The 17,540-nt window shown below is 42.5% G+C and overlaps 2 protein-coding genes across 2 annotated transcripts in view; one reads left to right on the top strand and one right to left on the bottom strand.

Moving 5' to 3' along the window:
* Window positions 1-17,540, bottom strand: part of niban2a (niban apoptosis regulator 2a) — a 53,437-nt gene that overhangs the window by 4,465 nt on the left and 31,432 nt on the right. Inside the window, exons 6-12 of the mRNA XM_039780582.1 lie at window positions 14,105-14,220; window positions 5,455-5,559; window positions 5,180-5,342; window positions 2,556-2,743; window positions 1,460-1,615; window positions 1,081-1,194; window positions 566-673 (exon numbers count right to left, since the gene is read on the bottom strand). Of these exons, the coding sequence (XP_039636516.1) occupies window positions 566-673; window positions 1,081-1,194; window positions 1,460-1,615; window positions 2,556-2,743; window positions 5,180-5,342; window positions 5,455-5,559; window positions 14,105-14,220 (950 nt within the window). The remainder of the gene's footprint in view (window positions 1-565; window positions 674-1,080; window positions 1,195-1,459; window positions 1,616-2,555; window positions 2,744-5,179; window positions 5,343-5,454; window positions 5,560-14,104; window positions 14,221-17,540) is intronic.
* Window positions 9,175-17,540, top strand: part of stxbp1a (syntaxin binding protein 1a) — an 84,501-nt gene continuing 76,135 nt past the window's right edge. The window contains exon 1 of the mRNA XM_039780586.1: window positions 9,175-9,193. The gene's annotated coding sequence lies outside the window, so the exon portion shown is untranslated. The remainder of the gene's footprint in view (window positions 9,194-17,540) is intronic.

Genomic DNA, 17,540 nt, shown 5'->3' with positions numbered 1-17,540 from the left:
AGCACTTTAAAAAAGCATCAAAATAAGTGACAAAAACATTTTGCAGTTTTTCAACCTGCTGAGGAAATCAGAGAGTATTATGTCAATTTAGCAATTTAGGGCTGAAAACACAGAGTAGGTTACTAATAATGACTCAAAAAGTCCTTGTACTGTAAATTAGAAACCATCTTATCTTATTCTTATCTAACTTATGTTTCTTCTTCAGCTCTTCATAGTAGCTTCACTTTCTTTTGTGAATTTCTGGTACCGGTTTGGCGTAGGACGAGCTGTATGGGTACTGTAAACTATATAGCAAGCCAGTGACAAATACATTTATAATTTTCTTCCCAAACGTTAAATTTTTCCTTATGGCTATAGTTTCTGGACCTAAGCAGCCAAAGTTGGGTCTTAAATTCAGAGTACAGTCAGCCTTAAAAAGGGGAAGAGAGACACAATACTGTAATGACATATTGTATACTGTAATGATAGATAGATAGATAGATAGATAGATAGATAGATAGATAGATAGATATTAAAGCAGTCAGCGTTGAGAAGGTGATTTGAGGCTGTGTTGGGTGCTACTCACAGGCGAGCAGGATGGCGAGAGCTGCTGCAGCATGTATGGGATGATGATCTGCAGGAGACTCTCTCTGAAGAACTTCTTGCGCACTGTGCTGCTGTCATAATCATATTTCTGACAGGGAAAGACCAGAAACACACGGAGAGCTCAATGACTCATAATGTCTTTTCTACTCATTTTTTATTTCACATCGTTCAACGTTTCCTACTGCTTCTGCTGAAACCCCAGAGTCCCTTTAAGATTAATTAAATATACAGTGTATCCCAGATACTGTCTGACTAAAAAAAAAAAAAAAAACTCCGGTATATTCATTCATCATTCATCTTAGCCAGGACTGGCTTATGCTGAAACTGAGAAATATGGGGCTTTTTTGGAGGGGATTTTGGTGAACTAATCCTAAAAGTCTGTTTTTATAGTATTATTCTCTATTCTGTAACGTGCTGCAGCTAAATTAGTGAAAACTAGTAACGGGGTTACTGTCTTTACTTACGGTTTGTGAACTAAACCATGTCTCCGTTTACCTTGAGAACCCTGTCCTGGCATCGCTGCATGGTCTTGCACATGTCCTCTTCTCCCTGGGTCTCTAAAGACTGCTGCAGCAGCTGCATGAATGTGTACACTGCATTGTCCATTTGCTGTCAGAAAAACAAGAGTTAGAAGTTCTATAGTAGCGCAGGAAACGGATTGATGCCGGTGCTCTCACTGTTCACACATCTTTACAAATTGTTGTACTCTCTCTTTTTGTCCAGCAGGTGGAAGTAGAGACTTCCCCACAGGCAGGACAGGTTGCGTTGTCTCACAAGAAACTAGGGAGTGTTTTCAGGCCTCCTCCTCACACTGCTTTGCTACATGCTAATTCTTTGTATTATACCAGAGCAAACAGCTGCTGTAGCACCTTACCTCCCTCATGAGGATCTGAGCCCTGCTGATGAACACCGAGGGGCTGGCCACGTCGAACCTCTGCTGCAGCCCCTCCAGATTGAGCTGCTCCACCTTCTCATAGCAGCTCTGCATCTTCACCGGGTGGAAGGCGAGCATGGACAGCCTCTCCATGTGCTGGGGGGGTGGAGGGGGAGACCCAGAGAGAGAGAGAGAGAAGAGAGAGAGGAGGGTAACGGTGATCAAGGTGGTACAAGCGTCATACAAGGAGAATTAAGACCAAAACAGAGAAGGAGGTTGAGCTGATTGTTCAGGTCACAGAGGGCAACTGAGGAAACTCTCATCATTTTATTATAACCAAATGTCCGGCAACACTCGTCACATTAACACATTAACCATTCTCTGACTAAATTTAAGTCCAAGGAAAGGAGGGAGAACTAGGACTAAAAAGTCATTAAAAAAAAAAAAAAAAAACATGTCCAGGCACTCAAGGTTGGTTACAAAAAGTAACAGGGCAAGACATTGAAAATACACCAACGCATATCGGCTTCAGCCTTCCTCAGGGTGAGGAACATTTAACATATAAAGGCCTTTTATCACTTTTTGTAACCAACCTTGAGTGCCTGGACATGTTTTGACACTTTTTTTAGTCATAATTCTTCCTCCTTTCCGTGTATTTTATTCCCTTCCATGAGCATGAGGTGGTTAAAGGGATACCAGAAGTGCTCCTGCCACTTTTTTTCTTTTACAAATATAAATTTAAGTCTCATATGAAGTACTTTGAACACAATTAGAGCTGGGTAACTCAGCTTTGTACCTGTTCCTGCAATGTATAAAGCTCTACGAACTAGCAGCTTTAAAGCTAGGGTAGGCAGAATATTTTGGCATTGTTAGGCAAAAAAACAAATCCATAATAATCTTTCAGCATATTGTAATTCAAGTGTTCTGAGAGAAACGTAGACTTCTGCACCTACTCTTGGCTTGTAGGCTTTGGAAAATCTAGCCTGGGACCAGACACTTTGGCCAATCACAGGTCATTTCAGAGAGAGAGAGAGAGAGTTCCTATTGGCTGTTGCACACATGCAGACAGAAAGGGGGAGGGGGGAACATGACTCACGTCTCCCAGTTTGTCTTTGCCTGCTCCATTGAGCGAGTTCTTGCTGATGTCCACCATCTCCTTAAAGAAAACGTCCCGGACCTCGGAGAAGCCTCGGCTGGTGGGCTCCATCAGGGCCTCCAGGATGGAGCTGATGTAGGGCTGGACGCTGGCCTGCAGGAGCTGCTCCGCCTTGGGCAACACCAGAGCTGCACGCCAACAGGGACGCAAAGAACATATTCACTGTTGGTTGCCGCAGCTTGTAAACGCACAACAGACGGTGTCGAAGAGTCCGTCAAGCATGAAGAAACAATAAAGGTATGAGGAACTCTGCGAATTAGTAATCTCAATATACAGTGTGTTGTTTGTCGTCAGGTTGAAATGGTTGGTATGTGTGACATTTAAGTAAACACACGTGTAGTTTCAATGGAAGCACTGCAGCTTTCATCAAACTCTCAGATACACCCAAGGAAACATGCTTAAAGAGACCAACAAAATAAAATTCACGTCTAAGATCACGACTCTTAAACCTCTGCATTGCCCTCATGTTAGTGAACCTGCATCAGGTTTGTTCTTTTTACAGCTGACTTGTAGTTTTGCGCATTATCTGCGGGATAAGGTCAAAAACGGCCCATATAGTGCAGGTGATGGAATGCAGTTCTGTCACTTTGGCTCGATGGGAAATGGTACAAATGAAGAATGTGAGTGGCCTGTGCCAAGTTAACATTTGAATAGAAAGCTGCCAAGCTCACCGCTCAAAGGGTGGATGCTCTGGTGCTGTGGAAGCCAGCTAATCAAACAGAATGAGCGAGTGACCGAGGAGAACAACATACTTAAATACAAAGCTACAGTTCAGAGGAGCAAGTGCAGAGTACAACAAGAGCTGGAAAATATCAGACGGGGAGGGAGGTTTAGTTACAGAGGAAAGGCCCTGTTCGTGCCAAATGTCCAAACAAAGTCGTCAGAAACTTGAGCATTGTGGCATTATTCAGTGACCAAACTGATCGCTTTGCTGTGCCAAAAATCCCCAACCAAAGAGAGCACAGTCACTCAGGCAAACAGAAGGTGAACAATGAAGCGTACTTCGGTCTGGGAGATCATGTTCCATGGCACAGCGAGCACCAAGTCAACCAAGTCATTTTTCATAGCAAGTTAGACATATGTAAGCAGGGAAACTGAGGTGGTGTTCAGTTGAGAGTGGATTAAAATATGCCATTAAAAATGAAACGTGGAATATTTATTTCTGTCCGTCAGCAATTCTTGCTCCAAACTCACTCCCCTGGATCTTATTTTGTTTAACAAAACCAAGTGTAAAATTGGAGTCCCTTTTACCTCTCTGATTTACAGCTGTGATACTGTAGATGAGTTATTGCCTCGTCAGAGAGTTAACACTGTTTTCAGTTGGTTTTCACTGTGCACAACTTCCCAGTAAGCATGGTTTTGGATATTTACATGGGAACCTAAGGTGTCTGGGACTAAATTTGATTGAAAAGTGCATTCCAATGACTACATATCAATGTGTAGTTAGGAAGTGCTTCACAATGAAAGACATTTAAAGGTCCCATGACATGGTGCTCTTTGGATGCTTTTATATAGGCCTTAGTGGTCCCCTAATACTGTATCTGAAGTCTCTTTCCCAAAATTCAGCCTTGGTGCAGAATTACAGCCACTAGAGCCAGTCACACAATGAGCTTTCTTTAGTATGTGCCATTTCTGTCTGTAGCTATTGAGGAGGAGAGAGGGGGGCAAGGTGGAGGGTGGGGGTGTGGCCTTGACCAACTGCCACTTTGCTCGTTTGAAAGCCATGATGTCTCTCTCTCATGGGTGGGCCAAATTCTTTGGGTGGGCAAAGCAGAGAAAGGGGAGGTAACCTTGCTCCTTATGACCTCATAAGGAGAAGATTCCAGATTGGCCCATCTGAGCTTTCATTTTCTCAAAGGCAGAGCAGGATACCAAGGGCTCGGTTTACACCTATCGCCATTTCAAGCCAATTGGGGACCATAGGCAGACTGGGGGAATGCATATTAATGTTAAAAAACCTCATAAAGTGAAATTGTCATGCCATTGGACCTTTAAGTCATTTAATTGCTTTTGACATAATGGTTACGTGTAAAAAGAAACAACACATTTCACCCATAGGCCTAGATGTTAACGTGTTAGTAGAAGTCTCTACTAACATCTCTACCTAAGGGTGGGAGCAATGTTCTGATCACAAACTGCTGGACAATGCAAAAAGTTAGGTTAACATCCCTGACTGTGGTTTGGCCACAAGTATTCAACGTATAGAACAAAATGCATCACGGACTGGACTGCCTCATGTTTACAGCCTAAAAATGAATGGAAGCAACATGAAAGCCTCCTCTGTTTATGTGTCAGATTTAACAGACCATGACAACTCTTCAGGATTTATAAAGAAAAGACTTTAATGTAAATTTTGGTCATGTGGCCGGTTTAGCTCAGTTGGTAGAGCAGGCACACACACACATATATATATATGAGGTTTACTCCTCGACGCAGCGGCCGCAGGTTTGGCTCCGACCTGCGGCCCTTTGCTGCATGTCATTCCCCCTCTCTCTCCCCTTTCATGTCTTCATCTGTCCTGTGAAAATAAAGGCCTAAAAATAAAAAAAATAAACTTTGGTCACCTCGTATCTTGCTGCTGACATGTTCTTTAGACGTGATGATCTGGTCCATGTCGGTTCGCAGTCTGGCGTCCAGTGAAGCTCTCTGGGCCTCACAGCCTTCGACCAGTGCATCGTACTGACCGGTGGTCTGAGACAACACCTGCCTGTACACGGCATCAGAGATCTGGAGGAGAGAGTCGTGCAAAGGCATCATTTGGTTTGGACTTGTTTTGAGTCGCTCCAGTGATTGTACAGCATAACTGCAGTGAACTGTACAGTATTTGATAGGAACTCACCAACATCCAATCCCTCTGCCTCTGCTGCAGCTTCCCCTTCAGACGAGGACCAATCACGCTTCGCAGCTCTGGCTGAAGGGTTTCCATCACCAGATTAGCCAGAATCTGTACACACACACACACACACACACACACACACACACACACACACACACACAACATATACAGTACTTTAGTTACACACCTTCTTTTTTTTTACCACTGTTTTTTAAATATTTTATTTATAACTTTTCCGTTTTAAAAATAAGAAACAAGCACAGTAGAATACAACAAAGTAACACCCCCCCCCAGGCCAGCTGACAGTCTTGCCTGGGCCCGGGACGAGATAAGCTTAGATGGGCCCTCCGCGCCCAGATCTCTCCTTTTTCCTTGCTCTTCCTCTCCCCTGCTCTTCCTCTCCTGTTCCTCTCCTCTCCTGTTCATCTCCTGTACCTCTCCTCTGCTCTTCCTCTCCTGGTCCTCTCCTCTTCCTCTCCTGCTCCTCTCCTATGCTCTTCCTCTCCTATGCTCTTCCTCTCTTCTGATCTTCCTCTAATCTGATCTTCCTCTCCTCTCCTCACATCTCTCACTGAAATTAATGTGATCAGTCTCTGATCCATCCTGCTCAGACTTTCCGACAGGGCAGCGGGCCCCTCCCGCATCTCTCTATCTCTCTCTTCTCTCTCACCGGTAGCCTGACTATGTCCCTCCGTTGCGAGGCAGCGGGCTCCTCCCGCATCACTCTCTCTGTCACCTGACAGCAGCTGGATCTCTCTCCTCTCTGTCTCATCCTCTCTGACGGAGCTACCAAACTCAACTCTTTCTGTAAAAGAGAACGTGTTGTCTCAGGCTTTTATACAAGCTAATGGACGTTAACATGAGAGCTGGCCTGTTAGCTTACGTTACATGGCTCGTAAACGTTGGCTGCGCTGTTTTTTACCTTGCTCTACGTTGACAGTTCCAGCTTCACCGTCACCACCTTTTTTAAAAAATATTTGTTTAGAAAATCTCTAAGGCCTCTATTTTCTTCTTCTCTTTTCCTTCCTTTTCTGAGCACCGGACTTGTGCTGACCGGACATTTTGAGCATACTGAACTTCAAATCTACTGAAAACAACATCAACTTTTGATAAGTGGCCAAACCATTTTTGTGTTGGGGGTGGGGGGGTTCTTGACCACTATTTCAAGGACAATTAGGAAGAAAACAAATAAAAAGCTTTTATGTAACTCAAATATTACATATTTTTTTCCAGAAATAGGCCTATTTAAAAAAAATGTTTTTCAATTATTCCATAATTTAATGAGGGCCCAGTTCTGGGCCCCCCCCTACTGTGGGCCCGGGACAACAGACCCGTTTGTCCCCCCCTATCGGCGGGCCCCCCCCCCATAGACAAGAAAAAAAAACACAAAAAAACACTTTACCACTGTTTTTATTGTGATTTTAGAAATGTATTTAATGTCTTTCAATTTGTAATTTTATATTAAATATATTACACATCAATATGAAAAATTAAAGAGAGCCTGCCCAGTTTTAATAAATCTGTATCATATTGGATTAATGCTGTGTTCCAGACACAATTTTTAGCCCGTAAATTACGACTTCAAGTCACGACTCACGACTTGGTAGCTTTACAGGCAAAGTCACGACAAACCCTTCTAGCTAGCGTTAGTTAGCGGCTACCTACCATTGACGTTAGCTAGCGCTAGCTGATACTAGGGATTTCTAGTCAGCAACATATTTTATGCTTCATTTAATAAACATAACCTGTAGTAGTACACAATCGTATGTGTATTGTTGTGATTACAATGTGCGGAATTAGTTTACGTTGCCTATTTATGTCTATTTATTTCTATTTCTCACTGTTAATCGCTGGCGCCTGTGCAGCATCAACAGGAGTCGCCATTATTGTTTATGTGTGTGTAAAGTCAAAAACTTACGTACGATTTCAGGGGTAGTTATGCTGCGTTCCTGGCGTTTTCACAACCTTCTACTCGTGAAAGAACCTGGAACGGCAGTCAAACCCGTAACTTACTACTCGTACCAGATCATTGTACTCCCAGTTACAGTTTTTGACGTCACACACACATAAACAACAATTTGAAGCTGTACAGACGCCGTTTATTGATAAGTAGAAATAAATAAACATAAATGGGCAACGTAAAGTAACCTAGATAGCTAACGTCAACGTTAGGTAGCCACTATCTAACGCTAGCTAGAAGGGTTTGTGGTGACTTTGCCTGGAACGCTACCAAGTCGTGAGTCGTGACTTGAAGTCGTAACTTACGGGCTAAAAACTGTGTCTGGAATGCAGCCTAAGTTTCAGGGCACTTTCACAGGAAGAAGGTTGTGAAAACACGAGTTACGGGGTGCCTGGAACGCAGCAAAATTTCTGCCTAACGGTGCTTTACATTCATACTGTGAGCTGCAAGGTTAGCCTTGCCTTTCCACCAGTTACACTTACAGTTATGGCAATGTGCCAACTGGGTATTTTTACACTAGAGGTGTAGTCAAAAAAACAACCAATATCCTCCACCCAAAGCAAAACAAAAATGAACGTAAAAACAAGCAGCCTCTCTTTCCTTTGTGGTTACATGGACACAGTGGGGCGATTGATACACAGCTGGACACAGAGAGGCAGGAAAGCTGGCTTTAGTGACACACACACACACACACACACACACACACACACACACACACACACACACACACACACACACACACACACACACACACACACACACACACACACACGTAAGCAAGCTCAGCACCTCCATGAGGTTTAACTAAGCTAGTCTAAATATTTGGTGAAACACGTTGCTAGGTAATGAATGGCTGCGACAAAAGGAGAGTACTAGCTGAGGATCAGAAAGAGACGAGACAAATAACAGGTATATTGTAGTTTGTTTGTCAAAAAGATGGTTTGTCTGGAATGCAGGCTACTAAATTAAATAGTGTTTTTGCTTTCTTTATTTTTTTTGCATTGGTGGCTGTGATATATCATACTTAAAATGTATTTTGTGCCAGTTTTAACATCTGGATACCCCCAATCAGCCACCCACTCAGATCAGCTGGTATTCTGTTTATTATGGAGTGGAATGGAAATTTGTAAGTGACCCCAAACTTTTGACCGGTAGTGTACTTTTTTCCTTAATTGTTATCAATATTTGCATGATTTATGTCTGCACTGGATATTTTATTGCTACATTTTGTGTATATTTTTGTTTTCTAGATAAAAAAAAAAAAAGATGTTCTCTACTAACTGTACTCTACTGGAAATGTATTGTTGAAATGATGCAGAACACCTGCTAGCTACAGTAGTCCAACAATTTGAGTCAAACCTTTAGTTACTATCTGCTACAGTCACACGTGACGTGACATACCATGCACCTTATCGGTACGCGATCTGCGCTGCCTGCACGATCCGACATGCGCATGCGCAGGCAGCACGTAGCTCGCGTACCCGCCACACCTTCCGTAAAAAGGCGGTCTACTTAGCACTACGTGTGGCCATTTCAACGCTGTTTGAAAAGTTCTCCTGTAATTCGGCTGTAAACACCTCATGAGACCTCTACCGTTGCTAATGTAACATTTCATAGTGAAGCTAGCGTGCAAACAGTCTCACAATGTTGCTCCAGGACTGTTTTGCGGGAGAAATCATTGTGTTTAAAAGCCTCTTTCAACGTTGTATCACCTGTTGGCCTCAAACGATGTTTCCCTGCCCTCCTGAGACTGTGGGGGACTGTGTGCCTCACGTTTCTAAGGTAAGTGTTAGCTACTTGTGCTATCATACTGCATTAGTGCCAGTCTACTGTATGTATCCTTGGCTCTGTTAAGTGTTATGGTATGGGTTGTATGTCACTTAACTGTGCGGCTAATTGGCCTTTTCACAGCACACATATTTACTTGTCACCATAGGAAAAGCACAGGTGTTATTAATAACATAAACGATGGCTTAGGTATGTTTTAGGTGCCCCAGCTACGATACCAGGGCCCTGGAACCAACGCAGCAAAAATGTAATTCAGCCGTTCATTATTTACACCTGTGATTTTTCCAACATGTCAAACATGTCTACCAGGGAAAAGGCCTATTTGCTTTATTTACTGGCTGTTAATTTCTGCTCTTATGTTGCTACTGTCAACCTCAACCTATGTGCTGTATTTCCATTGACATTATTATGGATTACTTATTGTGGTGAAACTGCTTTGAAAATGCTCTTGAGTAGTGTCATTTGAATTATATTCATGTTTGAGTGTGAATGTTATGTTATGGTCTGGTTTGGTCCGGCAGGTTTTTGTTTTGGGGCGTTTCCTCTTGACTCAGGGAAATATTATAAACTGGCTTTTAGGAATTTAACCCCATTCTTTTGTACACACTTTAAGTAGTCACATTCACATTTTCACTTGTGTTTATCGTGACAGCTTCCTTTACTAACAATTACATTTAAACAGCTGAGCCCTTGTGTTATGGGTTTCCCTGCTGGATTCATAGAACTCATAACTGCGTACAGTTCTGAGGGTCATCTGCAGCTTGTTTTGTTTCCCTTCTGTATTCGCATAACAGATAAAAAATCCACAGGAATGTCTGAAGGTGAGAGAGGCTGGAAAATGTTAAAATGTCTTACTATATCGCCTAAATTACTCTTTGTATTTATAAACTCCTAAAATCTCTCATAGCGCTGTCATCTGCTCCAGTTCAACAAATGTTGAAGAAATCCAGAAATGTACTACATTTTCACCCACTTTAATGTCCAGGGAACTAGAGAAAAATGTGAATTCAGACAGGAAACATGGAAATGAATGAAGAAAAAGTGACTGCCATAAACACACAGAGCGACTATGAAGCACTAGCGGGAGACTGAAAGAGACTCATTCAGAGGCGAGACCCTGTGTGTGTGTGTGTGTGTGTGTGTGTGTGTGTGTGTGTGTGTGTGTGTCCTTGTGAATGCTGGTATGTTGAGGGGTGCGTCGTCTTGCTGACAGTCTCTTTGAAAGTCTTGTGTAGGTGCACTCTTGTACTTTAGTGTGAAGAAAGGGTGTGTGTTCACGAAGTAGATGGAGTGTTTTCCTGAGCTATATTCATTGCGAAAAAACCTTCCTCTGAAAAGCAGCCATGTGTCTATCTACCAAAGCATGTCATCCATCATTGTTGCCACTCTATAGGTTGAACTATGGCCCTGACTTGATCTTTGGACAGGTAGCCTACTCACTGGGCCTGGCAGAAAATCTCTTTTTAACTGTCACTTGTAGCAAATCTGCTATTTGAGGCACAATATCCTCTGTGAAAAGTTTTATCACAGGCTGTATCTTCTAATGCAGTGTTTCTCAAATGGGGGTACGTGTACCTCTAGGGGTACTTTGGTGGACTGCAGGGGGTACGTGAGATATTTAACAAAATGTTTAATAGTTACAAGGCTGTTGTCCAGAACATTGTTCCTCTTTATGTAGACTTTTTTTTTTTTTTTTCTTCTACCAAAAATGTGACATTTGTGTCGCTTTCTTTGGACCTATTCTTGCCTTCCTTCCTTCTACTGTCCTACTTTTTACAAGTTTCTCGCTTTTTCCTTATGTCACAAGTTTTTGATACTATTTGACCTATTCTTGCCTTACTTCCTTCCTTCTTTCTACCATCTTTTTCCAAGTTTTTGTCTTTTTTACAGTTTTTGTCTCCTTTTCTCATTAGCATTTAAATGTTTTTTTTTTCTTTCAGTTACAAGGCTGTTGTTTAGTAAATCTATCGCTGACAGTACTGTTCCTGTTTATATACACTTTTTTTTTTTCTACCGAAAATGATTAGCGCTGGTCAGGGGATACTTGGCTTAAAGAAACACTTCAAAAGGGGTACATTATTGAAAAATATATTGATGAATAATATTATTGAACCACTGTTCTAAAGCATGTAGCCCGCAAAGGTGGTTCTTTCTGAGAACCTGCAGGCAGGGCTGAACCTCCCTAATGGTGCATTCAGGTGCTCCTCGTCAACTGGTAATAGGGGTGCATATTTTAAGCAATTTGCTTAACTTATAGTTGGTCACGTTAACCATGAATAATCGATTAATCATTGATAATTTATGAAGTACGTTGGATGTTTTTCCTTTAGAAACTGTTTTAACACGTACATGACCGACACAAAATCAGAGTAAGCTACACTGAAGAACAAGTAAATACCAAGTTACTTGATTGATCAACTAAATAACAGAAAATAATGACTTCATTTAAAATTGCAGAGCTCCCATCTGCAGAACGGACTGGTGTTTTGTTCACTGTAGCTAATGTTTTTTAAACTTTTTTCTTTCTTTATGTGTCCACTTACAGCCACTGCTAAATTGCATTCATAGTCAGATCAGGGTAGTGTCGCTAATACAGTGTATCACTTTTGTGTTGACTTAGTTGGAAGCACGTGTAGAGTGCAGAGGCCTGTACTATGAAGCAAGATTTGGCGTTTACGAGGTAACTTCAGGTTCAACCCAGGGTTTTGTGTATCACAACGGTGGATCAGTTGTTAACCGTGTTCAATCGCCGTGGTAAGTTATGCTGAACACCTAACCTGGTTGGGAGGCAAAATTACCAATCCCACTATGGCCACGCCAAGACCCGCCCTACAAAAGCAGCTCGATTGGTTGGGGTTAAGCATTTGACCTCGAGGGGTTAAGGTTAGGGGATTGGTCAGGGGATAGGACCTGTACATGTAAGCATGGACGCCTGGCCAATTGTAGTGTGTGAATGCTATTGAAGGGCGGGTCTTGGAGTGGCCATAGTGGGATTCGTAATATTGCGGTCAGGAGCAGGTTATGTTGGAGATTAGAGATCAACCGGTGTTAAAGAACCGCCTACTGACCAGTCAATGCTCGATTGATAACGGCGTCACCGTTCTTAGAAGATCAGGCGGAGCTTGGTGCGCGGAGAGAGAGGTGCGCTCAGAAAAGTTACAACATTTAGAGACAGACAACCCATTAACATTCCCTGATGGGTATTTTTATGAAATATATAGATTTTAAGGGGAGGGAATTATGTATAGGCTGTTTGTCGGCTTCTTGAGCCGTGTGTTGCCAATGTGCACATTGGTTTGAATTATGTTTTTATATTTTTTATTTGCGCTCTCGATGGCTTCCCACTGCCAGGGTTGCAACTGAAATAATAGGCTAAAGCAACGGCAGTTTATGGAAAGTACAAGTGTAATTATGGTCAGATCTTGTGCCTGACTGATGGGGAAGTGATAGTGATAAGCGTTGTGATTCACACATTTACAGCATTGGCTATTTGTTTGCCTGCTTTCCTTCCTGTTTTAGGAAGCAGCGACCGTGTCTGTGTTCTTCATATGTAGAATTATAGTTTGCTCTTCTTATATAAAATATGCGGCTCTGGTATAGATGTTTGTGATTGGTCACGATGTGCAAACACCGCCTCTTTTATGTGAACATGCGCGCCACTGGATTGGGAAACCATGGGTTGATTGAACTAGTTGATAACCACCGTCGTGACTGCAGTTGTTAGGTTAGATGAAGCCGGGTAACTGAAAGAAATCCAGGGCATGTTGATCTGGATTCGTAGTACAGGCCTCTGCTGTCTTACACTCAGCTCTTAGCCTGTGTTCACTGAGCAGCTGCTTGTTCAAGATGCTAGTTTAGCGTGGGCATGAGCCCCAGATAGCTAAAGGCAGTTACACACCAACCAGACGGCCAACCGTCGGCAGAAAAGCCAGTATGACTGATCAGTCTCCTCGAGTTGGTCCAAAAAGTGCCTCAGAACACACCGAAGAGACGAGACGTAATACTTCTCCATAACATTAGGCGGTGCTAATCTGTATTGTTGCCCAAAAAATGAAAACCGGCAGCTGATTGGACGAACGCGTCGCGGGTTTGTTTTCTCCGGAAATTCAAAGCCAGACTGTCATGGCGGCTCGTTCAGAATACGATCTCATATTGTACTAAAATAGTTCACTGAAACATGTTTCTGAAAACATTTTAAGAGAGAAATAGGCCATGCATTTGCTGAATCTGTCTTCATTTCAGATCAACAAAGGTCAGTTTAAAAGATTTTTGTCAGATTTGGAGAGACTCTAGTCACGCTCATTCTGCTCGCCATTTCCGGGTGAGTCCCGACGGCCCTGTCTCCGACTGAACATGTCAGGTCGGCCAAAATGAAGGCCGACAGCCCCTCAGACGGACGACGGCACGGGACACACCGAACAGATTGGAGTCACCGACCTCGCCAGACTGTCCAACGGCCGATTATCGGGTTAGTGTGTAGCTGCCTTAAGCTGCACGATCGGTGTGGTCGGCCCCTAACTCAATCTCATTAAAACGTAATTAAAGCTCCACCTAGTGGCACAACCACAAACTAAGGCCAAGCTACATATTTTCTGACCATTACGACATGCATCCCTTGTCTTCTGCATTATCTGTTAATATATCTTAAATCAACCATTCTTAGACATGACAACTCCATGTCAAACATCTCCAAGTGTCAACTTCAGCTGGAAGTTTGTACTAAACAACCAGCCATGTGAAGATATTGTGCAAGGTTTTGTGATAGCAGAGTTTACAGTATTTTTAACTTAGAATGGGAAAGGCCTTGTGGATCTGTTTTTTTTCAGATCTAGACATGCAGACTTTATAGACTCCAGCCTCTGAGCCGGGGACAGATAGAGCAGTATTGTGATCTGAGATCCTGACCTGTGGGGGTGTCCCGCACATCATATCCCAGGTCCCGTAGTGTCCCTTGGCTTGTCTGTGAAGTCTCACAGCGTCAGTGAAGGCTGGCGTCTGAACTGTGCAGTCCTCTGGCAAACCTGTTGGGGGCAGAAAAAAGCAGAGCAGATGCTTGGTACCATTACAGAAACAAGACCCCCTTCTCCCCTCTTTTAAAAGAAGATCTTAACACAGGGCTTGACGCTAACTTGTTTCCCAAGGTGCCCTAAGTTGAAAACTTTAGGAGCACAACAATAACTTTAGAGGGATGCAATTTTAAAAGTTCCCATGGCATGAAAATGTCACTTTATGAGGTTTTTTAACATTAATATGAGTTCCCCCAGCCTGCCTATGGTCCCCCAGTGGCTAGAAATGGTGATAGGTGTAAACCGAGCCCTGGGTATCCTGCTCTGCCTTTGAGAAAATGAAAGCTCAGATGGGCCGATCTGGAATCTTCTCCTTATGAGGTCATAAGGAGCAAGGTAGTGTTAATTTTGTCACCTATTTTTAATTTAGTCTTAGTCTTAGTCTTGTGCCAAAAATTTTTGTTAGTCAAGTTTTAGTCGACTAAAAGTCTCACTCAAATTATTTCTGATAACCATTTCAGTTAAATAGTTATAAATAAATAAATAAATGCTATAAAGTTATATAAATATTGAGCCTCTTCCTTATTTCACCAGTAAACGACAAAAACAACCACTGCATGGGGAAAGGATATTTTACAATAAAATAAATGCAGCACGAAACTGGCGAGGCGTATTTCAAGTGAACGCAACATGTGTCGTTTTTCAGACAACGGCAGCTGCAGACTGTCGTACGTCTCGTGTTGGAAATAGAGACAAACCTTTACACCGTTTAGCTGTCAGTATTTTAACTGTGTTAAATCCAACTGCTAGCTAACGGTAGGCTAACGTTACCTGCTGCCAAGTGTAGTGTTAACTAGCTAACGGTAGGCTAACGTTACCTGCTGCCAAGTGTATTGTTAACTAGCGCCCCGTGCAGCGATGTTTCGGTTGAGTCTAACGTCCGTTTAGGAGCATCAGAGAGAAGCGCAGGCTATTCGGTCCGGTAGATAACGGTCGTTAGGGCACCTGTAGGTGCCGTGGCACCGGGTCTCAGTAACAGCTGAATATTCTATCTCATGATGAAAAAGTAGAGACGATTGTAGACGAAAATGAAGAGAGATTTTATCTTAGTTTTTATTTTATGCAAAAGATTTTAGTCTCGTCTTTTTTCGTCAACAATAATGCATGTTAATTTAGTCTTAGTCAGCGTTTTTGGACATTGGCGCAGTCTCGTCTCGTCTTAGTCATGGAAAAAAAGGTCGTTGACGAACATATTTAGTCTCGTCTCGTCTGACGAAATTAACACTAGAGCAAGGTTACCTCCCCTTTCTCTGCTTTGCCCGCCCAGAGAATTTGGCCCACCCATGAGAGAGAGACATCATGGCTTTCAAACGAGCAAAGTGGAAGTTGGTCAAGGCCACACCCCCACTCTCCACCTTGGCAACTTAACATTAAAAATTCTACATCAGGGAAACATTGTCCATCAACTTGGAATAACTTTCAGCATCATTGATGTAAACATGTTTTCATTAAATGTAAACAGAATATAGACTATATGTGTAGTACACAAGTATTTGGCATGGAAGAGAGAATTTGCTTTGTTTTTTTTAATCTGTTATCCAATGTTTTAGTCGATTATTAGCTTCCTAGTGATGAAGACGCTTGTCGCAGCACAACGATACTGAGTTTTTTTAGAAGAAGATTTTCAAGTGCCCCACTGAATCCAGATAGACCCCTGGAGAGAGAGCATGCTCATGTGGAGGAGAGAGTGAAAGAGTGTCTTCAGGGTGTTTTCAGTTCATAAAAGTTAATTCTAACATTTTGGTCGCCTAAAGATTGTTCAGTGTTTGGTGGTACTAAAAGACACAGCGCTGGGTTTCCCCTGGGAGCTTTTTTCAACTGCAGTTCCACTACAGCTCTGCAAAAGTTGACTCGGAGTAGAGTCAACGGGCAGAGCGGTGAACCTCTGGGTGCTTTTGCCACAATTAGTAGACTTCACTACTACTTATCTGTAATAGCAAGATTGTGGGGATGCTTTTTTGAATTCCATGATTTTTTTGTATTAAAGGCAGGCCTCAGAAGCTCTGCAGTCTGCAACAACTAAATGGATGTGTTCTCAGTATGAGATGAACAAACGTGTGTACTTTTAATTGGTTTCTGCAGATTCCCACACTAACAACCGTTTCCATAACATCTGAGTCATTTCCGTGGGACCGTCGGAGGCTAATTATGGTCAGTGGTACATTCAGTAACAGTTGCTGGAGTGTAGCACAACACATGCACACTCGGCCCCAATCGCACACACAGTTGTGTCATCCCTCAAAACAGGAAGATGTTGGCTTGTCAGAGGACAGATTTCATGTGGTTGCCATGGTCACGGCCCCTCTGAGCTGACCGGACAATAGAAGCAGATCAAATAGCACACAGCAACATCCATGTGTTTTAAGGAAGTTGGTTCTTACCATGTGGTTGTGTTTTAAGTCATGAAAATACAACACTAGCTGCCTCTCTCAATGCCACGGCACTGAGGGACACTGAGTGCGGAAAGTCATACATCCCTCACAAAAGAGTATTTAAGCAGGTGTATCTTAAAACAGCCCTATAATTAGCAGTTTGTCCTTCAGAGCAGCTCTTTCTTAAAATAAAAGTGACTGATGCTACAGTTGTGTTTTTACATGTGGCACTTCACTGTGAGTCAGTCCTGATGCGTGACTGTGTAATTAAAGGCTAGGTTTGCTGTTTGCCAACCCAGTCTTTATTGGAATGTTGTTTCCCATAATTTATTATGGTCAATAATATGCACAACTTTAACAAGTTGTAAGAAATATGTGGACCCCTTAAGTTAAAGTAGATACACCACAATGATACTGATTTTGTAATGAAATGACCAGCCCCAAAACAACCTATGCCCTTATAAAGCATTACAGTAACAACAGGCTAACGCTTATGATGACAGATGTCATTACAGGCAATACAACCACATGGCAAAACATGGGTTATGCTGAAAGACAGCTGAAAACGGGCCCAAACAGCATTGTGCTATATCACAAATTTGTTATATTGTCAATATGTCTACATGCCATAGGCCTCGTGGACCTTCTCTCACACACACACACACACACACAGGCTACACAAATGTAAAAAAAAGGTTTGTAAGTCTAAGCTTAGATTAAATTAGAGAGAAAGATGCGTTTCCTATACTTCATAATGGTTGAATGGTAGGTTTACCAACAGAATGCCTGAGTGATATTCTGTTACCTTGTTCACGCCAATTAGGGCTGTGTACATGTTCAAAGCTGCAGTGGGTAAAAGGCAAAAAAAAACACCAGAATTTGAAGTAGAGTTAGACATCTTCC

The sequence above is a fragment of the Perca fluviatilis genome, chromosome 17 (assembly GCF_010015445.1).
Source record: "Perca fluviatilis chromosome 17, GENO_Pfluv_1.0, whole genome shotgun sequence".
Taxonomy (NCBI): domain Eukaryota; kingdom Metazoa; phylum Chordata; class Actinopteri; order Perciformes; family Percidae; genus Perca; species Perca fluviatilis.
Note: the sequence above shows the minus strand (reverse complement) of the source record. Positions and strands in the feature narration are given on the sequence as shown.